Below are 19,820 nucleotides of genomic sequence, written 5' to 3' on the forward strand. Positions count from 1 at the left end.
GAATTTCAAGACAGCGACAGTAGAGCAGTAAACCAAGCATGAGGTCATTTTAAGTGTGAGGCCCTGTGTGACTATACAGGTTGTACGTCCCTGAAGCTGGGCCTGGCCTGTAAAAAACAGCTGTTCTAACTAGTAGTGTTTACTTGCCTTATGAAACTTTCTATCCCAAAATTTCATTTTGAGATTATTGATCATAAAACCTGATGCATTAAATGGCTACAATTAGAATGAGGTTATAATAATCAGACCTATGTGATAGCTGGCCACTTTAAAATATTATTTTAAACAAGGTCACATTTTAGAAATTTTAAAAAGGCATTTTTTTTTTTTTTTTTTACCTAAATTAAAAGACATTTTATCTGACTGAGTAATCTCTTCTTACTGTGGGTTTTCAGTTTATATTACCTAGTAGCATTTCTTCCCTGGATCGTGTTCCTGTAAAATAAAGAATATTGTGACCTGAATGCATTGGCTCGCTGCCCTTCCTAGGACATCTAAACTGTGCAAGTTTAGACCTTGGTCTCTGATGTTGTGAGTTCAGGTTCTCGGTTAAGAGCATGGGCTGCCTTTTCATTGGTATTCCCAGGGAGTTTTAATTAATTGGGGATTAAAAGGATTGAGAGCATTGGCCTCTGGGTCTAACAGGGGTTGAGCTCTCAGGGGTTCACCTGACAAAGTCCAGGAAAATGCCATAATCACAGTCTTCCGGAAAGATCGGTTCCCACGGAGACGATGTTTTTGCTAAATCTGTAGTCATTGCCTTCTTTAGAACCATCTTTCTAGGCATCTCCCAAAATAAAGGTTTGCCTTTCTAACCTAGGCAAGAGTGAATGTGCCAAGGAAACTTCTGTTCTGAAGAAGTTGAAAGGAGACAGGCCTAAAATACATGGTCAGGTTCAAAGTGAAAGGACAAAAGAGACATTTTCTCAGTTAGCAGGCAAGAGGCACTGTAGAATAAAGGAGTTTATAGAAACCATGACTATTAACCTCCAGAGTGCTTAATCTTCGCTATTGTCATTCATTCATCTTTACTAAATTCTTAACAGTGGGACCTTGTCCTGGTGGGATTTTTTTTTTAAAAACAAAAAAATAACTCAGGTCCTCTACTTCTTCGGACAACTCAACTTTCTTGTTTGGAGTATAAATCTTATGTCGTTTTCCTTTTTCTGGCTCAAAGTGTGGCCCCCTCTCCCTAAATTGACTTGTTCAGTGTGCTTTTCGTTACATTCTACATTCGTGCCCACCCTCCCTGCTTAGGAGGAAACTCTCCGTTTGTCATCAAAATAGTAGGCTGTTTTTCTACTTTCTCCCTCCCTCTCACCCATTGTCTTTCAGTGGGGTGAAAAGGTCTTTACTTTTCTCTTTCTCCCTCCCAAATCTCGCTATTAATAACTTTTCAAACATTGTCACGCATAGACTTCCACTAGCTCCGAGGGTGTTTTTTGTTTGTTTAAGGCAACGTGTTTCCTGGTCTGAAAACCGGGTTTCCCAAAGTAGCTGTGATGGGATTATTCCATACTCACCTCCTACTGGCAGCATCTTTGCTTCTGCATGGAAATGGAAATTGCAGCTCTGGGACCCCAGCACCTCACTGTGCTCCATCCAGCCTTGAGGCCTGGGGGAAGGACTGCTCCGGGCAGCCACCTGATCACTTCTTGATTGAGATGGGGTTGAAGTCTTTTCCTTTTCATGACCAAGGAAAAATGACTAAGTGACTTCTTGCTTTCTTTTCTTTCACTCTAGAAGGAGAATTTTGTATAGGATAGAAATTAACTCTGCAAAAACCCATGCAAACAGATATACTTCTCACTCTCCTCTTTGGGTGAATTTCTCCTGATTCAATGCTTTTTATGATTAATACAGTATCAGTTTTTCTTTTAAAAAATAAGGAAGGAAAACAGTTTTTACTCAGTACCTTTCTTTAAATGATCATGCCGTGTTCAGCACATGTGAAACCCGATGTAAATGATTCTAAGGCTAAAAAGCAACTTCTATTCAAAACACTGTAATATAAATTCTCGCAAGCGACATTATGATTAAATACGAGTTAGCAGATTGCAATGCTATTTCAGAAATCAAGAATTTTGGGGCTACATCCCTGCCCGGACCTGAGGGCAGGCTCAGGGTTTTAGTATTTATATTGATACTCAGAGCTCACTATCTACTTAACTATGTGCAAAATAATAACATGATGAAATCAGTGATTCACAGCTTCCTGAATAATCTTAGCAGACTGTAATTCTGATCTTAAGCATCTCCTGCACGGAAGAGTAAGTGCCTCCCCAGTAAGTGCCTGGCGTGGTCATCAAGGTCTTCCTCAGTCTGAATATCATTCCCGTCTTCCAGTTGTGTCACACACACACACATGCACACACACACACACATGCGTGCACACACACACACACACACACACAGATCCATTCATCCCCATCACCCACATCTCTGCCTACCTGGACCACTGGCCCTTTCCTGCACTTTCTCACCCCTGACCTCTGCTGCTTATCCATAAGGGTAAAAGCCTACCCCTTCTTTAGAGCTGGAAATGAGTGCTAATTCCCTCTAATTCTTTTGAGTTTCTATGACCTCTACTCCGTAGATATTTTATGTGTACCTACTATGTGCCAGGCACTGTCCTGGGCACTTTTTCACTTTCTGCGTCTATTAAAGTTTTTATCACTCCGCTTGGTGGCACCTGCTATTTACTGTTCACTCGACTTATCATTACTGGTTGATTGAGAAAGGGCAGAACCCATGCCTATATAGTCAAGATGATAAGGGGGTCTGGCCCCCATGCAGTCAAAAATGAGTGTGTAACTTTCGAATTCCCAAAAATGCAACTACTAATAGCCTACTGTTGACCAGAAGCCCTACTGATGACGTAAGTCAATTAACACACTTTTTTTTTTACGACACAATAAGCTAAAGACAAGAAAATTTTATTAAAATCATAAGGAAGAGAAAATGTATTTACAGTATTGTATGAATTTATTGAAAAAATTCACATGTGAGTGGACCGGTGCAGTTCAAACCTGTGTTATTCGAAGGTCAACTATACATCTTAGTATGCCCAAGAGAGCCCGCCGTACCCACTCCAGTTGATTGGCATTCGATGAATGAAATCTAGAAGGTAAAACAAGATCCATGAATGGAAAAAAAGAATTACAAGAATTAGAGTAATGATTTGAGAGTATTAAGGAGGAAAAGTGACTTAATCTCATATCCCGATAAGAAGAGAGTGACCTAAAAAGCTTTTCTCCATGTCCTCTATAGATTTGGGATTTGATGTCCAGATAAAATGAGAGTGACCTAAACAGCTTTTCTCCATGTCTCCTATAGATTTAGGATTCGAGACAAGCCCATCAAAGGAATTCTTAATTTTAGATATTTAGATATAGGAGAATTTTTAGTTTTAAAAGAGACAGTTATTTTTCCTTTTGATTTAAGATTGTCTCTTCACTTTAGCTAATAGAAGATTAGTTAGAGCAATGGTGCCTCATACCACCAAGGAGAAACAGCAGTGATCTGAGTAAGATATGGGCGCTTCATGAGTATTGCTAAGACATGAAGTGTGAACAGTGTGAACCAGGTGGCTCTAATGCATATGCGGCCTTCTCTACAACGGGTATTTTTTTTTTCCTTTTTGGTTGGACCTCAGTTCTTTGATAGCAAAAGTAGAGGAGCATGAGGTAAGAAAGGTAGAAAAATCTATGATTAGAAAACACTTGACTCAGTTTGTGATGAAGAGCTATCTTCTTGTTCTAGGTGATTAGAGTGTTAATTGTGCTACTGGTCATGACTGTCCCAAACAACAGAAGTCATGGTTAACCCATAAAGCCATAATAGACAACAAAAGTCATAGTTAACCAACAAAACTCATGATTAATTAACAGGAGGCATGATTAACCAACAGAGGTTATGATTAACAACAGAAATAATAGTTAATCAACACAAATCGTAGTTAACCAACAGCAATCTTGATGGACTAACCTGATTACAACTAAAATCAGTGGATCTTTTACTAACTTCAGAGAAATCTGGTTGCTTACTTTCTTAAGTACAGATAATATCACCATCAAGGAATATATTATTATCGAAGAATTTTTTTTGTGGCATTAAGGTATAATATATCCGAGACTATCCCTCTGGCTCTGGTTATAGTTGAAGACTTCATCAAAACATTCACTCATTCAGCATTTATTTACTGAATATCGACTGTGTGTCAGGATCTTTCCCAGCCCTGGGGATATGTATCAGTATAATTTTATTAGGTGTTGAAATATTGAAATACTTTTCTACCAGTTGTTTTAACAGCCGTTATTTTGAGTCTTTCCTTCCCTCTAGCTGAGTCCTCTGTCTTGATTCCAAGGAAACCATATTAAGTGCTGGCTCGGAGACCAGTTTGGAGCCCACAACCTGCCTGCTTTGGTTGTGAGGAACCAGCCCCCATGCTCATTTTCCTTCCCTGTCAGGGAGGCCTGGATCCCAGCAAAGAAGATGTCACACTCAGTAGAGGTACTGTGACACCTTAATGTGGCAATCCGTGATTGCCCATTGAACTCCCTGAGGCTGTGACCACTGGGCAAAGGCTGGAATCCCCCTGTGTCATCCATGTCAACTCTGAGGTAGACGTCCTATTAATTTTAGCATATCATACTTAAATAGGTATAATAGAGAGGGAAAAGCAAAAAATCAAGGTTGCCTAAAAGAGGAAGCATTCATGTGTGCTTGGATCTGTCAGAGAGGGCTTCATGGATGAGGTGACATATATCTTAAAGACTTGATAGAAATTTTCTGGGTTTACTTGGCAAATGATGTTCTGAGGAAGTGAAATTGTGGTGTCAGCAACCCTAGACTTAGTGTCAGAAAACAAGATCTGAAAACTCATAGCCATGAACGTGGGGCCGGTTATTAAAGCGTTCCAGCTTCAATCTAGCCACAGCTACCTGCCTGAGGTCCCTCACAGAGGTATTGTGATAACTCAGTTCCAAAATAAATGTGAAAGCCATCTGAAAGCCCTCTTCTTGGTGTCTTGTAAGCTCCACGTTAGTCCCAAGAAATTGCTGTTTTTGCCCATACAGCTGGAGGGTATCTCCTACCTTAGTCTTCAGACACCGCCTCCTCCTTGGCCATTTTCTATGTCCACAGAAACACTTGCATTCTCAACTCTAAAGCTATTCCAACTCCCTGGTGATTACACATTGGCATCCCAGAAATTTATACCTGGAAAAGATCTTAGAAATAAGCCACCCAGCTCCTCACTTAGGAGAGGAGAACTTAGCCCCCCAGGGCTGTGACTTGCCCAAAGTGGTAATGAGGTGTCTGCAGCCCAGACCCTTGCCGTTCCCTCCAGGTTCTTCCTCTTCTGCCTCCCATCTCCTCTTCCCCTGGGCTGCTCCTCCAAACAGGGCCAAATCCTTCCTCTTTATATGCCTAGCTTTTCAGTCTTTCCTCCTCCAGATGTGTCTTTACCCACCCACTGGCTTCAAAACTAGTACACTTGACCGCAGTACTTTAAAGCCCATTTTTACATATGACGAGTTTTGGGTTACAGCTTTATTTCCCAAAGTATCAGATTCCCAATTTTACGTGGTAAGGATTCAAGGCTTTAAATCTCATTGATTTACATAGTGAGAAACTTGTTTCTTTTCTCTGAATTTCTAAAAGAGGAAGCCTCAAATCGGTGCTGATCTGTCTGTAATGTTTGCTTAGCATCTTGTGCAGAAAGAAGTGAGGAGGCCCAGGGCTCCGAGCTCTTAGCAGATCCAGTGTCCAGCCAGACTGAAATTACATCTGATTATTATTTCATTTGATTTCCATTTTGTTTATTTTACGAATGCCTTCTAATATTGACGGTTGGTGCTAGTTTTCCCATTAAGCCAGAGATTAAAAGTTTCTATTTTAAATAGGGTTAACTATGAAAAGAGTCAACCTAAATAAAAATATTAAGTAAATAAAATTTAGGTGGCATGAAACCATGACGCCACATACACACATACACATGAATGTGCACACACACACGTACGCACTAGGTCCTCAAAGCAGGGGTCCTCAAAACAATTCACATGTCGACTGGGGAGAAGGGAGATTTGTATAATGTAAACCTCTCTTTGGCCTCAGAGGGCATTTCTGTTTCCCAAACCCATGTATAAAAATACCTCCCAACATATATTTTAGTCAGCAAGTATTCTACCTTGATGAAAATGATTTACTGAAACTTAGACCTTCTCCTGAAATCCGGCCAAAGATCTGATTTGGAAAACCAAGAAGTTGTATTTAGTTTCTGTCGTCATTGTTACTGAACCACACCGACTGGATAATTAGTGACATATAAAGTTCTTTAATTCTGTCTTCTTTCATCTGAGAATCATGAGGTTGTTTTTCTGTCCTCGGTGGTCACTCACTAAGAATTTGCTGAACTGGATATTCAGTTTTTACTAAATAGAGGTCACCTTCGTCCATACCTCACTTGCTTCACACATGCAGAAAAGACCGGATCTTCCATCATATCAGTGTTTTTTGGCAGGAGAGCAGTGAAGTTTTTGTAAATTGAGTTTGTACATCTGGCAGCCAAAAGTATCCTGTAGGTATTTTTTTGCAGGAAAAGATGTGTTTTGAGGTGACCATTCTGCACAGATTCTGTTAGGGTTTCAAAGTATTTGTAGCCTGTTATTTTAGATTCTGAGCATATTTGTAGCTCCAGAGGTACAAAAATAAACTGTATTTTCTTGGAAAATGTGTGTGTCTGGGATGTGACAGGAGTTGCAAACTTAAACAAGATTTCCAGGCATTTACAGTCGAACCATGCCAGTAAAAATATGTTTATTTAGACATTAAAATCCTAGGGTGCCCATGTAAATATCCTAAACAATGGCTGTTGCATGAGCTTTCTTCACTAATGTGCTTTAGCTTTGAACGTTTTTAGTTCGGCTCCTGGAGTGTTAATGAACTAGAGGGAAAGTTGAACTCAGATGGTGAGAGTCTTATTTGCTGTTCGGCACATTTGGTGGTGTGTTTCTTCCATTCAGAAGAGATTGTTTCTGATGTAGGTAAAAGTCACGTCTCACTTGAGAGTGTAAAACTTCTTACTGTTAATACTTGTAGCGACATAGAGGTTTTGTTGGGCAATAGAAGAGAGAAAAGGCAGCAGGCATACCTTTCACTCCCTCTTTATTCTTATTACTTAACAAGCATCACTAAATTATCTGTTGTCTGCAAAGCTGTGTGGTAGAAATGGGGAGGACAAAGAGAAGGTCGGGACCCTTTGCTCGTAGAGCCGAAAGTCTGCTTTATTTCATCCGGGTTTCACAAAAATCATGATAAATTGCCTCTTTTGTCAAAATATAATTTTCAAAGAGTTAAAAAAAATTTCGCATTCAAATGTTCAGTAAGCACACACCGAAGACTTATTTAACTCATTAATGAGGGAACCAGTAGAATGACAAACTGGGTCAAAAGAGGATATGAAAAAATATCTAGATAGGTAGGTAGGTAGATAGGATAGATGGATGGATGGATGGATGGATGGATGGATGGATGGATGGATGGATGGAGTGAAAAGAAAGAAGGATGCTGGAATAAGATTTCAAGTTAGATACAAAACTGGTTAATGTCCTACAAGGCAATATTAAACAACACTTTGGAGGATTATATTTCAACCAAACAGAAACCCTTTGCACCTGTACTAGACAAATATTATTTGTAGTTTACTGATCTTCTACAATACTTACAGAGTCTGGGTCTAATCAGTAAATGCTGTAAGTCAAACAAAGTTATGTATCTCAAGAGCATTAGATGACTAGTAGATAAGCTGGTCCATCAGTGCTGTAGTACAGCACCGCCCAATAGAATTTTTCTCAGTGATGAAAATATTCTGTATGTGGGTTATGCAGTGTGGTAGCCACTGGCCACATGTGGCTATTGAGCATTTGAAATGCAACTCGTGCAAATGAGGAAATGAAATTTCAATTTTATTTCATTTTGATTTAAATAGTCACATGTGGTTATTGGTGGTTATTATATTGGACAGTGCAATTCCTACATGCCATTATCTGTGGGCAGTCATTTTTCTAACTTGTTTTTTGGATATGATTTTTCCTAAACGCTTTGTAAATTAAATCATATTTTAAATATCATAACAGGAGCTAAATATGGAAAAGAACTCAGAGAAGACTCCTTTGAAAAGACTTAATTTTTTCATGTATCAAATAATTTCTTTTGCAAATGTGGCACCTCTTATATTAAGTTCCTTGACAGGGGACTTACCTGAAATCATTCTGGCCAGCAAGGGAGCCGCTTACAAAGCGAAGCCTGTTTGGAGGGAACCCAACTCTGCACTATGTTTTCCAAGTGAATCACCTTGGTCTTAATTTTCTTTTAGCAAGATAATAACGGTCACGTCTAGTTTTGATTAAAAGGGGCTTTCTGGTTTGCAAAAAAGGGAGAACTGACTTAATATTTCACAAAGAGTTTGAGGCTTAAGTAAGTTAACTTTTCTTCTGCCATCACTTCATTACTCAAAATGAGCAATCAATGCATTGATAAGTTGGGCTTTGATTTTCCATGAAGCTCGGTAGTTTTACTTAGTTTTCTCATCTTCTTGCTTGCTTGCAGGGGTTTTTCCGCAGAAGTATTCAGAAGAACATGATTTACACTTGTCACAGAGATAAGAACTGTGTTATTAATAAAGTCACCAGGAATCGATGCCAGTACTGTCGACTCCAGAAGTGCTTTGAAGTGGGAATGTCCAAAGAATGTAAGTGGAGTCTTAAAATTTTTTTTTTTCCTTTTTGCCTTATCTATAAACATGATTTGCTCAGCTTCCAAAATCAAGTCATGGGGGACGTCAGCATGTGGAATTCAGACATGACACTAATGATATATTGCCAAGGGTAGGTGTAAACAGAGATGACATGAAAATAGAATAACTGTGGGGATTTTCAGATAAAACTTGAGTGGCAGTTGCTGAAAAGACAGGAGTTGGGTGTCGTGGATGGCAGATTTGTATTCCAGAGCAGTTACTAGCTCACTGTGTATTTCAGAGCCACTAGTAACTTGAGCATATCACATAGCCACTCAGGCACTCCATTTCTCCATTTTGATAATGGGAATAACGAGTTTTGCCTGTACTGGTGAGAATATGATGAGATTAGAGGCATGGATATGGAAAGTAGTGATAATTGAGAATTTTCTAGAGGGGAATTAAAATAAAGTGTTTGCGATAGAAAAAAACATTTAGAAATTTGCTGTGTTGACATTTTTCCAAACCTGATTTAAAAGTTAGTGGTTCATGAACATCTGATGTGGGGATCTGAAATAACACAGGCAAATAGATACACCACAAAAATTTTCATTCTTACGTTCTCTCTTTGGTGCTCTCAGATGTAGGGAATAAGAAAGTGACCGGCATATGGCTTGGTTCAGGCAGGCCTAAGGAGGATGTAGGCATGTGTGCCAGGTGAAGCACTTATGGGGCTGCTGCTTCTTCATTCATCCCACCACCTGGGGATGCGATGAAGACAAACGGTGAGGGGGGCACTGGGCTCGGAGCCATGAGGAGACTCTGGAGATGCCTCGAGCATAGCCCCTGCCTTCTGAGAGTGTGGTACAAAAAGCCAAAACACCTTAGCCGCAGCCCTACAGTGGAATTTGAAGACTTGTTACAGGTTAAGGGCTCTTGGATCTTGGAACTGGGAAATGTGGCTGACTGAGAAGGGAAAGCCCCATAGCCGAGAGCATCGCTCTGAGGGTGCTCAGTAGTCATACCGGTTCTCTGCTGGCAGCTACTACTTGAGATGCTTCTTGGTGGCCTGCCCAGCATCCTAACTGTATCCAAAGTTTAATTTGCTTCTCTACCACTCAGATTTCTATACTTCAGGGGAAACCTCAGTGCTGGGATCAAGCCAATTAGCATGTCCTATGGCTAGTCATAGTCATTTGTGCATGATGTAAACGTGTAACTCAGGCCAGTCCAATGAGAATGAATTTAGGACTCATGCTTATAATCCATAGAAGAAAAAAAAATGATAAATTAGACTTCATCAAAATTAAATGTGTGCTCACCAAATGACACTGTAAAATTAATGAAAACAAAAGTCATAGATTAGGAGAAAATATTTACAAATTATACCTAGAATATATAAAAACTCTGAAAACTCAATAATAAGAAAGCAAAGAACTGAATTTAAAAACATAGCCAGTCCCCTTCAAAAATGCCAACATTATGCAAGACAAAGATAGACCAAGGAACTGTTCCACATTTAAAGAGACATGACAACTAAATGCAATGCATAGTCCAGATTGAATCCTAAATCAGAGAGGAAATTGGACATTATTGTGATGATACGTGAAATTTGGAGATAGACTGTAGATTAGAATATAGCATTGTACAAACTTTAAATTTCCAAACTTTGATCATTGGGCTGTTGTTATATAAGAGACTGTTCTTGTTCTCAATGTCTGCAACTAACTCTCTATAGTTCAAAAGATGTGTGTGTGTGTGTGTGTGTGTGTGTGTGTGTGTGTGTGTGGAATGAAAGAGAGAAAGAGAGGGAAAGAAAATGTGGCAAGATATTAAGAATTGTGAATCTGAAAGAAGGGTATAGGGGAATTCTTTGTACTGTTCTTGCAACTGTTCAGCAAATTCCAAGTATTATTAAAAGAAAATTACGAAAACAAAACAGAACAAGACTCATGCTTAGAATATTGGGACGGAAATAAATACTCTTTCTTCCAATGCACATGAACAAGGAAGCAAGTAGCCGCAAGTACCCCTGGTAGCTATACTTTACCCCTAAGGGAAGTTAGCTGTAGGACAGAACAAATACTGTGTATAGAGGAGTGGAAATATAGAAATTACACCCTGAATGGCATCATTGAATTGCTAAACCTACCCACTCGGAAACCTCTGCCTTCAGATTATTTTATTTTTGCTGAGAAGTACCTGGGGTTGGGAATCTTATTCATATTTAGAGTCCTGACGAACAAGATTGAACTGAGTCATCAAATAGGAAAGCATTCTGCATGTGCTATTGCTTCTGGGAGGGTCTTCTTCCTCTGTATAGTTCTATTTGTAGATGTTGGGTCAATTGACTACATTTCGGCCAGGTCCCGTTGATCCCTCCAATCTTTAGAGCTATTGAATTACTTAAAATCAATAAATGTGAAGATATGAAGCTAATATTCACTTAGCACAGGCCCCAAATCCTACCATTAAAGAGAAAAGCATGATATTGACCTGAAATAGCCAGATTATTTACATGTATAAGTGGAACTCATGGGACGATCACCTAATACTGACATTCTAGAGACATAGATGTCACAGTGTAGTTCTGTGGGAGAATTTTAGTTCAGGCTGAAATTATAAATGAGTAAGCCAGATGTGAACTCAGGGAAAAGCAGTACTTTTACATTTATTTTGTGTGGGCTGGAGACCCATTTCCTGCTTACATTACTTAAAACCCATATCCTGCTGCTCTGTAAAAACTGGCAGCTTCGTTGGCAATTAAAAAAAATAATGTTTACACCCACAGGAAAACTCTAGTTTCAACCCGCAAGGAACTTATCACCTTAATTAGATTTAAAAATATAGAAATGAGAAGAAAATGGGATCATTATGCCCATGTAGACAAAAATAAATGTATTTTTCCTTAGAAGGAAATTGAATGGAAATAAATAAACAGTTGGAGTATAGGGACTGAGGGTACAATAGAATATTTTTAAAGTCGAAACAGAAGGAAACAGGAACATAGGAGACTCAGTAACCATTTATACCACAGTATATGCAACTGAAAGGAACCCAAGAATAATAGAGACTCATAGAATGTTAGAACTGAAAAGGGATCTCAGAGGTTGATTTTCACTCACCTCTCTCATTCGACATACAAGCATATTAGGGCTCAGAAAAACAAAACGCGTTTCCCAGCAATCTCTGACTGGTTAACGAATGACCAAGATTACAATTCACGCCTGCCACTGCTCACTCCATGCTTTCTCTGCAATGCCAAGATTAGCAAGATTGGCATTTAATTCTAGTCACAGGTCAGGTCGATTCATTCGTATGTGTCTGAACTCTTTGGATCCGAGTGACAGAAACCTAGCTAAAACTGGCATAAGCTAACCAATTGGCACATGTAACTGAACAGTTCAGAGTAACACAGCTGGGTGCAAGTGCTCATGTTCGTTTTCAGGACATTGTTCCTCTTTGTCTCTCACTGCTATTTTTTGCTATGTTGTTTTTGTTTCCGGGAAGATTTTTCCCATGACTAAAAAAGATGGCTATGAGTGGCTTCAGTCTGATAGTCTACCCAACAAAAAGAGAGAGAGTCAGATCTTCATCATTCCATCAGCACCTGGGGGCCAGTTGTAATTGGCCTAATTTAGGTCAGATGCCCCTCTGTGAATTCCTTTGGGGGTTGGAGGTGAGGTAGAATACTGTGATTGGCTAGGTTCGAATCATTTGCCAGTCTCTGGGGGTCAGGATTGAGGTCAACCTCACCCACACCACATGAACCAGGAGTGTGGCAGAAAGTGTTGTTCAGAAAAACAGGCAAAATCTACTTTATGTTCACCATGATGGTCATACGGTGCTGTTGCTGTACATTCTTCTTAGTCTCTATGCTAGAGGGGGAAAGGGGAAGAAAGGGGACATAAGGAAGGAAAGAAGGAAATGGCAAGGTAAGGACGGAGAAGGAGATAGAATGAGCTAGTGAGCCTTAAAGATTATTATGGTCATTGCTAACGGAGTATTTTCTATGTGCCAGGGACTGGGTTAACCTCTTTAAATACTTCATCCCATTTGATCTTCTCAACAGTCCTATGAGATAGGTTACTTACAGTCTTTCTCTTCCCCCTTTGTTGGGCAGATGAGGCAGAGAGGTTAATTAGCTTGCTTAAGGTAACACAGTAATGGGTAGTAGTGGAGATTTAGACTCAAATAATAAGATACACTGCATGCTATTTGAAAAAAAAATGCTTTTACAACTCTGAGTTCCCTTTTCAGCTCTATTTTATTATTACTGGTTAATAAAACAATAATTATCCTCCTTACTTTATACTAGAGATACACCCCCTAGAAAATCATGTGCAAATTTAATTTTTATAGATCAAATTTGGTTTTAAATGTATAAGGGGATTACATCAGAAAAACATTAATATTTCTTCATTTTTCTGTTCTGTAATGCTGGTTGGTGTACCTTATGTTTTCCAAGGGCTTTGTACAACTAAAGGAGCCTTTTTTACAGAGGAATAGCTATTTGTCAGAGTATGGAATTTGAAAGCGGTAACAGCAAGTGAAAAAAAATCGATTTTCAGCAGCATTCTAAAAGTGGTACAAAAATTTATGAAGAACTTGGGAAGGAGGCAAAGGAAGCAAAATGACTCAAAGTTGAGGGATGAGCTCTTGCTCGTGGGGTGGGAGGCTTGTAACTATGTCAGCAAAGGCCATGTATGTGGCTAAGCCCTAAAATAAAAACAAGAAATAAAAAAGAGAAGCAGTAAATAAAGACATAAAATTTGGGATTGTGAAAGAGATGTTTGGACAAGCTTATGATGCAGATAAACAGCTAATTGTCCATGATGCAACAAGAGAAAGTTTCAGATGCTGCTGCTCAGAGATTGTAGGAGTATAGAAAACCTGACCAAAGGCATTTGAGTTAGTTACAGAACTTCAAATGAGTAGTTCAGACCTTTAAGCCAGGGATCAGCAAAATTTTTAAAAAGGGCCTGATGGAAAATATTTTTGGTTTTGTGGGCCATATGATAATCTCTTTCAATCACTCGATTCTGCCATAGCACAAAAACAACCATAGAAAATATATAACAAACAGGTGTGGTTGCATTCCAATAAAATTTTATTTACAAAAACAGGTGAAGGGCTGGGTTTGGCGAAAAAGCCATAACTTTTCTACTTCTGTTTTAAGTGGTTCACCCAGTGAGCAGGTATGCCACTAATGGCTGCTCTGTGATCTCCTCTCCAGTTCCTACTCTCATCCGTTGATCTCCTACCAATAGACACCCCAGCATCGAGCCATACTGAATCATGCTGACCCATGAGCCTCATATTTCTGCAGAGTCTGTTCTCTGGAATCCGGCTTCTACCTCCTTCTCCTGAAATTGAGCCCCAGGAGCCTACTGAAACGTCACTTCCTCCTCTAAGCCTTCATTCAACCCCACCCCACGCTCCAGACAGTTATTCATTTTTCCCCATATCCCTGTAGTGCTTTGAATGCACTTCCATGAACAGCGTATAGTGTGATTCTCCACACGCCAGTGAGGCTCTCTGGCTTGTTTATAAACTCCTAAAAGGCAAGCCTCAATCAAGTCTTCCTCACTTTGCAGTCCCAGTTAGCCCGATGCTTTTGCTCAGTGAAATTGGATTGACCAAGTGGTTAAATGTGGCTATTTTAAAGGGCAACGAAATCTGGCACCTCCTTAGCTTTACTTTCTGAAAGGCTGTCAGACACAATACAATTTTGGGTGTGCATCTATTCAACTCTCAGTCATTCGCTTCTCTGATCCGGGCCCAGGACAAGTTATTCAACTTCTCTGGGTTTGTGTGTTCTACCAGGATAAGAGGAACATTAATATTGACTAATAGCCCTGGCATGATGTGAGAATCGATGCTTTTAATCCTGTTTAGACAACAGTGTTTCTACAATCTGCTTCCTCTTGCCAATTCCTTCCCGTAGAAGACATTAGATCCTCCAGTGTGTTTGCTAGCGAAAATGGTTGGGCTAAGCAGGTATCTTGTGTAACCATGCATGACAAAAGCCCAGTTAAGGTGGAGAGGCTAAAACGGACAAGTGGTGGGGTTTGGAGCTCACTTTTGCCAAACCTTTGCTATCAAATCGCTCACTGACAAAAGGAAGAGATACAGGGGTAGGACAGAATTGAGGTCAGGAGACCAAAAAATGAAAAATTAAAAAAAAAAAAAAAAAGGAGGATAAGAATTGAGTGAGAATCAAGAGTTGTGTGCAGTAACAAAGGGCAAGTAGTAAACCCTGGCTGCTCCTAACATTTGCTCAGGTTCCCATGGTCCTCTGTCCTTCTAGATGGGTTGTCTGTAGCACCCTTTGTCTGTAACAAAGATACTACGGGGGAGTATTGTGGCTGCCACTCCCATTCTATTTCTTTTTCTTTTCTCTGAAAACCACTGGCCATTAATTCACAAAGGAACCTCTTCAGATTGCTCTTTGAGCTTGTGTTTATATGGTCCATGACTTTGAGTGGTGGGTAAAACATGTCTTTGATTTTGTTTGAAAATGCTGTTTAGCATTTATTTCGCAGCATTTTTTTTCCCCCATGGCAATTGCATAAGTATATTTGTAGAATAGGGCAATTGAATAATCTCTGAATTTAAGAGTCTCTAAGTGCTCATTGACACCTTCTCATCTGGGGCGTATTGAGCTTAAAAACAGCTTTTTATAAAGTCTCTAAATTCCGATTTATATTTTCCACATGGATGTCCCCATAGGTCGATTGGATGGAATAAATGTACTTTGTATGGACACTTAGATACTTTCCTGAGAGGTTTCTGTTATTCTGTGTTCCTCTCATTCCCCCTTTAATGTTAAACTTACATTAAAACGAACCTTTTGGATTAAAGGCACTTAACCTCAGTTAAAATCACTTTTGTTGGTGCACAAATTATATTGATATGCTCATTGGTTCTACGGCTAGATTTTACTAGCTTAATAATGAGGAAATTCATATTGTAGGTTGCCCTGTGTACTTGGGAAATTACATAAAAATCATCATCAGGGCACTTAATGTCTTTCTAATTTTAGTTTATTTCTTCATTTGTTCCCAAGTTACATCCTAACCTGTTACTACGTTTGCAAGGTTCACTGTGATCATTTTGTTCTGCTCACCACAGATACAGCATTAACCCCCAACTTTCTCCTTTAACCCGCCACAACGGTCCCCAAAGAGTCCCCCCAAATGTAAATGAAGGGCTAGAAACTTCATATTTCTATATCTAAAAATGTCATCTGAACTGGAAACTGAAAATCTGCTGCTCCTTTCCACTTGCCAAATGTTGATGTTTTCCTGCATCTATTTGAGATTTAAAAAAAAAAAATCCGTTTAGGCACCAGCAGTCCAGTGATGTCCGTGCCACTGTGGGACTTGAAGCCCATTAACACTCAGGCTGCAAAGGAAGTATTAAAATTCCTTCAGCTTTACTAACACATTTCTCTTTGCAGCCTGGCTCCTGAAGGGCAACACTCAGCACATTCTCACCTTAGAAAAAGGAGAAATTTCCATTATACAACAAGACAGAACAGAGGAAGGGACAAAGGGCTTTGGAGTTAGCCTGAGCTGAGTTCAAATGTCGCCCTACCTTCTAGCTGTCCCATCTTGGGCAAGATGAATGATTTTGCTTTAAGTGGGACGCACTTACCTACAACATGAGGATTATCACAGCAACCTTGCTGGATCGTTTTGTGCATTGGACCTCCTAAAGATAATGCATTTTGGACTGTTCTTGGCACACAGTAGGTGCTAAATAAATGATAGCTGTTATCTCGGGTTCTTCCTCTAGTGGTAACACAGGATCTGTTCTGTGCTCGTGTTGCTGCTGCTAGAGCTGTTTTTTTGTTTGTTTATTTTTTAAATAATATCAGCCTTCGTCCCTTTCAGGAGAAAAGTGACGGGTGGAGGTTCTATTCGTTTTTAATTGTTTATAACACCACAGTGTAGGCGTACAGCTCCAATATTAAGTCACAGCATTATAAATAAAGCTTGAAGGCATAGTTTCCAAAATATATATTCACCTTTCTCATCTACCATAAGCTAGGAGGCAGGTCATTTGCCCCGAGATGCTGAAACATGTGTAATCAGAGAATAGGATGGGATCCCTGGTATCGTGCAACCCAATGCCAGGGGGAAAACCGAACTGGGGTGTTAGAAAGGACGCCTGGCTCCCATCCTGCATCAGTTAGCTCAAGTCGAGGCCGTGGGGATCTCCTGGGCAGTGCTGGACCCACGCCGAGTCACCCAGGAAGCAAAGTCTTTCTTTCTCCCTCTTAGCATCCTCCTTTTCATCGCCCATTTGGGAGGAAGTCTGGGGAGGACATCAGTGATAATAGGATAGTTGATGGTCACAAAGCGCTCTACCAACAGCAAGTCTCCTAAGACTTTGGGTCATCCCGTGTGGCAGATAAGACAAGAATAGTATTGTGATCCTCAGTGTCCTGAGATTCAGAGAGGCTAAGAGACCTGCCGAAGGTCCCACTGCTGGCTTAAACCTAGGGGGTCCTACCTAATTCTGGTTTCCTGTATATGCACAACAGAGTTCTTATGTGATTTTAGTGCTGCAAAGTTTTCAGTAACTTCATCCACCTTTGCTCCCAAATTGCGTATCCTAGCTTTATATACATCATTCGATCTAATATATGTACCAGTTTACTACATTATTTCTCCAAATGTAAACTCTGCACACAGTGGTATGAAACATAATTTTAGGAAGTAATGAATTTAGCATGGAACAATATCAAATTATATAGTGATAGTTATTTCCTTTTCAGTATTCACTTAGTCTTTTTATTACCAATGAGGAAAATCTCAGTTTGATGCCAGAACAATCTTAATTAATGCCTCCTGAACCTTTGATAATCTTCTCTTTTTATAGAGAGAAGACAGGCAACCATACCTAGTCAAGACTAAATTGTATTTATTTCAGAGCTGCGCAAACTCTTTCAATGACTAGATGGTACATATTTCAGGCTTTGCAGTCCATTTGATATTTGTTACAACAACCTGACTGTATCATTGCAGCATAAAACTTCATGAACCAGTATGGCTTTATTCCAATAAAACTTTATTTACAAAACAGGCAATTGACCTGGAAACCCTGTTTATTTTTCACTCTTACCTCCTCTTTATGAAAAATAACATTACTCTTCTCTATAGTAATATAAAATTCCCTAAATTTAATTTAAGCGAAAAAAATTAATTTAAACAGAAATCATAAGAGCATAATGGCCTATGAGTATGTGAAAAATTTTACAGGTAGTACTGGAAGGAAAGTTTGAGAAAATCTGTTTTTATATGTTAGCTGGTCAAGTGTTGTTGTATCTTAACTAGAATAGAGCAGAGTCTGGGGGATCCTCAGCCCCCTCAGAGCCCCCTTTAGTGCCTCAGTTACTGGTCAATATCCCCCTGAGCTGCGTCTGGCTTGCTCACGCCCCTCAGCCCTTCCTTCATCCTGAGCTGTGCACAACTCAAAGGTGGCAGCTGGGTCTTGCTTTTCTTGGACCCTCGGGGTTTAGTCCTGTCCTGGTACAATGAAGGGTCGTTGAACAGGTAGATCTGTCGGCACGGCATTCAAGCATCCAGGCACACCGGTGGAGGAACATGGGAGACCTCAAGCTGCACTATTTAATTCCCCGTCTGAAGATGAGCAGGCTAGTGGCTTAAAGCACAGACTTGGGGAGCAGTCTGGATTCAAGTCCAGCCCACCCCTTATTTAGCGCTGTGTGATCTTGGGCAGGTTATTTAACATCTCTGTGTCCCTGGTTCCTTCTCTAATAACACTACCTACCTCACATGGCTATCAGGAGGAATAAATGAATGAATTTATGGTAGGAACTAAAGACATTTCTTAGCTAAGTGTTAGCTCTCATTACTCTTCCTCCTGCTCCGATAATGACCCAATCTGGCCTCCAAAGAATGAGCTATTTGATCATCGGTATGGTCCTTAGTGATTGTGCAGAACAGCAAATGCTCCTTCCGGCCCAGTGGTCCATTTACTCAAAACAAGAGGTACTGTTAAATTTGACATTTGTCCTTAGGGGCTCAGATGTAACACTCACAAAGCAAAGTGTCAGCTCTGAGCCAGATGATCCCATGCTGGGTTTCATGGCCTTTCAGAAACAGCTCCAAGTGCATTGGCGTAGGCAGAGCCCTGCACAGCTGGCTCAGCCTGCCCCAACCTGCCCAGGACTCTGTTATGGTCCCCAATGTGCCCACGCACCAGCCGCCACTGAGCGCTCTGCATGTCTGGTCATGTGACGCGGCCTCAGGGTGTGCGTGCTGTTCTCTCTGCCCATGATGCCCATCCCCTACTCCCCCTTCCCGCTTGTCCTTCAAGCCATCCCTCTCCTAAACACGCAAACACACTTCTCTGAGAACAGGGAGCAGGTGCAAATTACTCTCAGCTCTCTACAGTGTGACATGTTAGTGGCACCTCTGTTGGGTGACTTTGAAAGTCAAACTTGATTTTGAGTCCAGGAGCTAGGTAGACATGAGTGTGTTTGGGGAGGGGGGTGGGATTGGAGGGGCTGGTGGGGGAGAGAACGAGAACACACACACAGATGTTCTTTGCACTGGCAAAGACAGGGTCTCATTCTTATTTGGGTCCTCAAATGAAAGCCCAATGCCTTGTGCTTAATAGAAATTTCTAGAATGGATTAGAGGCAAAGAATACTTGAAGGTTAGAGATTCTGAAGCAGGAACTTTCGTCCAATCTTTCTAAGAGTTAGAGATTTGAATTAGATCTCATTGATATAATGAGCCTCTTTTTGCCTTTCTCTTTTGTTTCCTTCCCTAATTTACACTGTATGAATACTAGAATATTACCTCTTTTATGACATGAAGCATTGATCTTATTTATTCCATGGTGGGTGTAACCAGATGGAACTTGAAAATGGGTCCTAACAGAGAAGATTTGTTTTCTCTAAAAACTGTACACACCTACACACCATATTTCATCAAATCTATAATTTGTTAAGGCACACTATTATTTTATGTACCGCTGAAAAGAAAACAGCAGCCATTAAACTAAGACACAATGAAGACTGGAAGACAGGTGGCAATTTTGAAAA

At 40.2% G+C, this 19,820-nt stretch overlaps 1 protein-coding gene across 10 annotated transcripts in view; it reads left to right on the top strand.

The window, feature by feature from the left end:
* RARB (retinoic acid receptor beta) overlaps nt 1-19,820 on the top strand; it is a 647,500-nt gene that overhangs the window by 546,118 nt on the left and 81,562 nt on the right. For all 10 annotated transcript variants that reach the window (XM_016124866.2, XM_016124868.2, XM_016124867.2 and 7 more), the window contains one exon: nt 8,611-8,752. In XM_016124866.2, the coding sequence (XP_015980352.1) occupies nt 8,611-8,752 (142 nt within the window). The remainder of the gene's footprint in view (nt 1-8,610; nt 8,753-19,820) is intronic.

The sequence above is a fragment of the Rousettus aegyptiacus genome, unplaced genomic scaffold (genome assembly GCF_014176215.1).
Source record: "Rousettus aegyptiacus isolate mRouAeg1 unplaced genomic scaffold, mRouAeg1.p scaffold_m13_p_4, whole genome shotgun sequence".
NCBI lineage: Eukaryota > Metazoa > Chordata > Mammalia > Chiroptera > Pteropodidae > Rousettus > Rousettus aegyptiacus.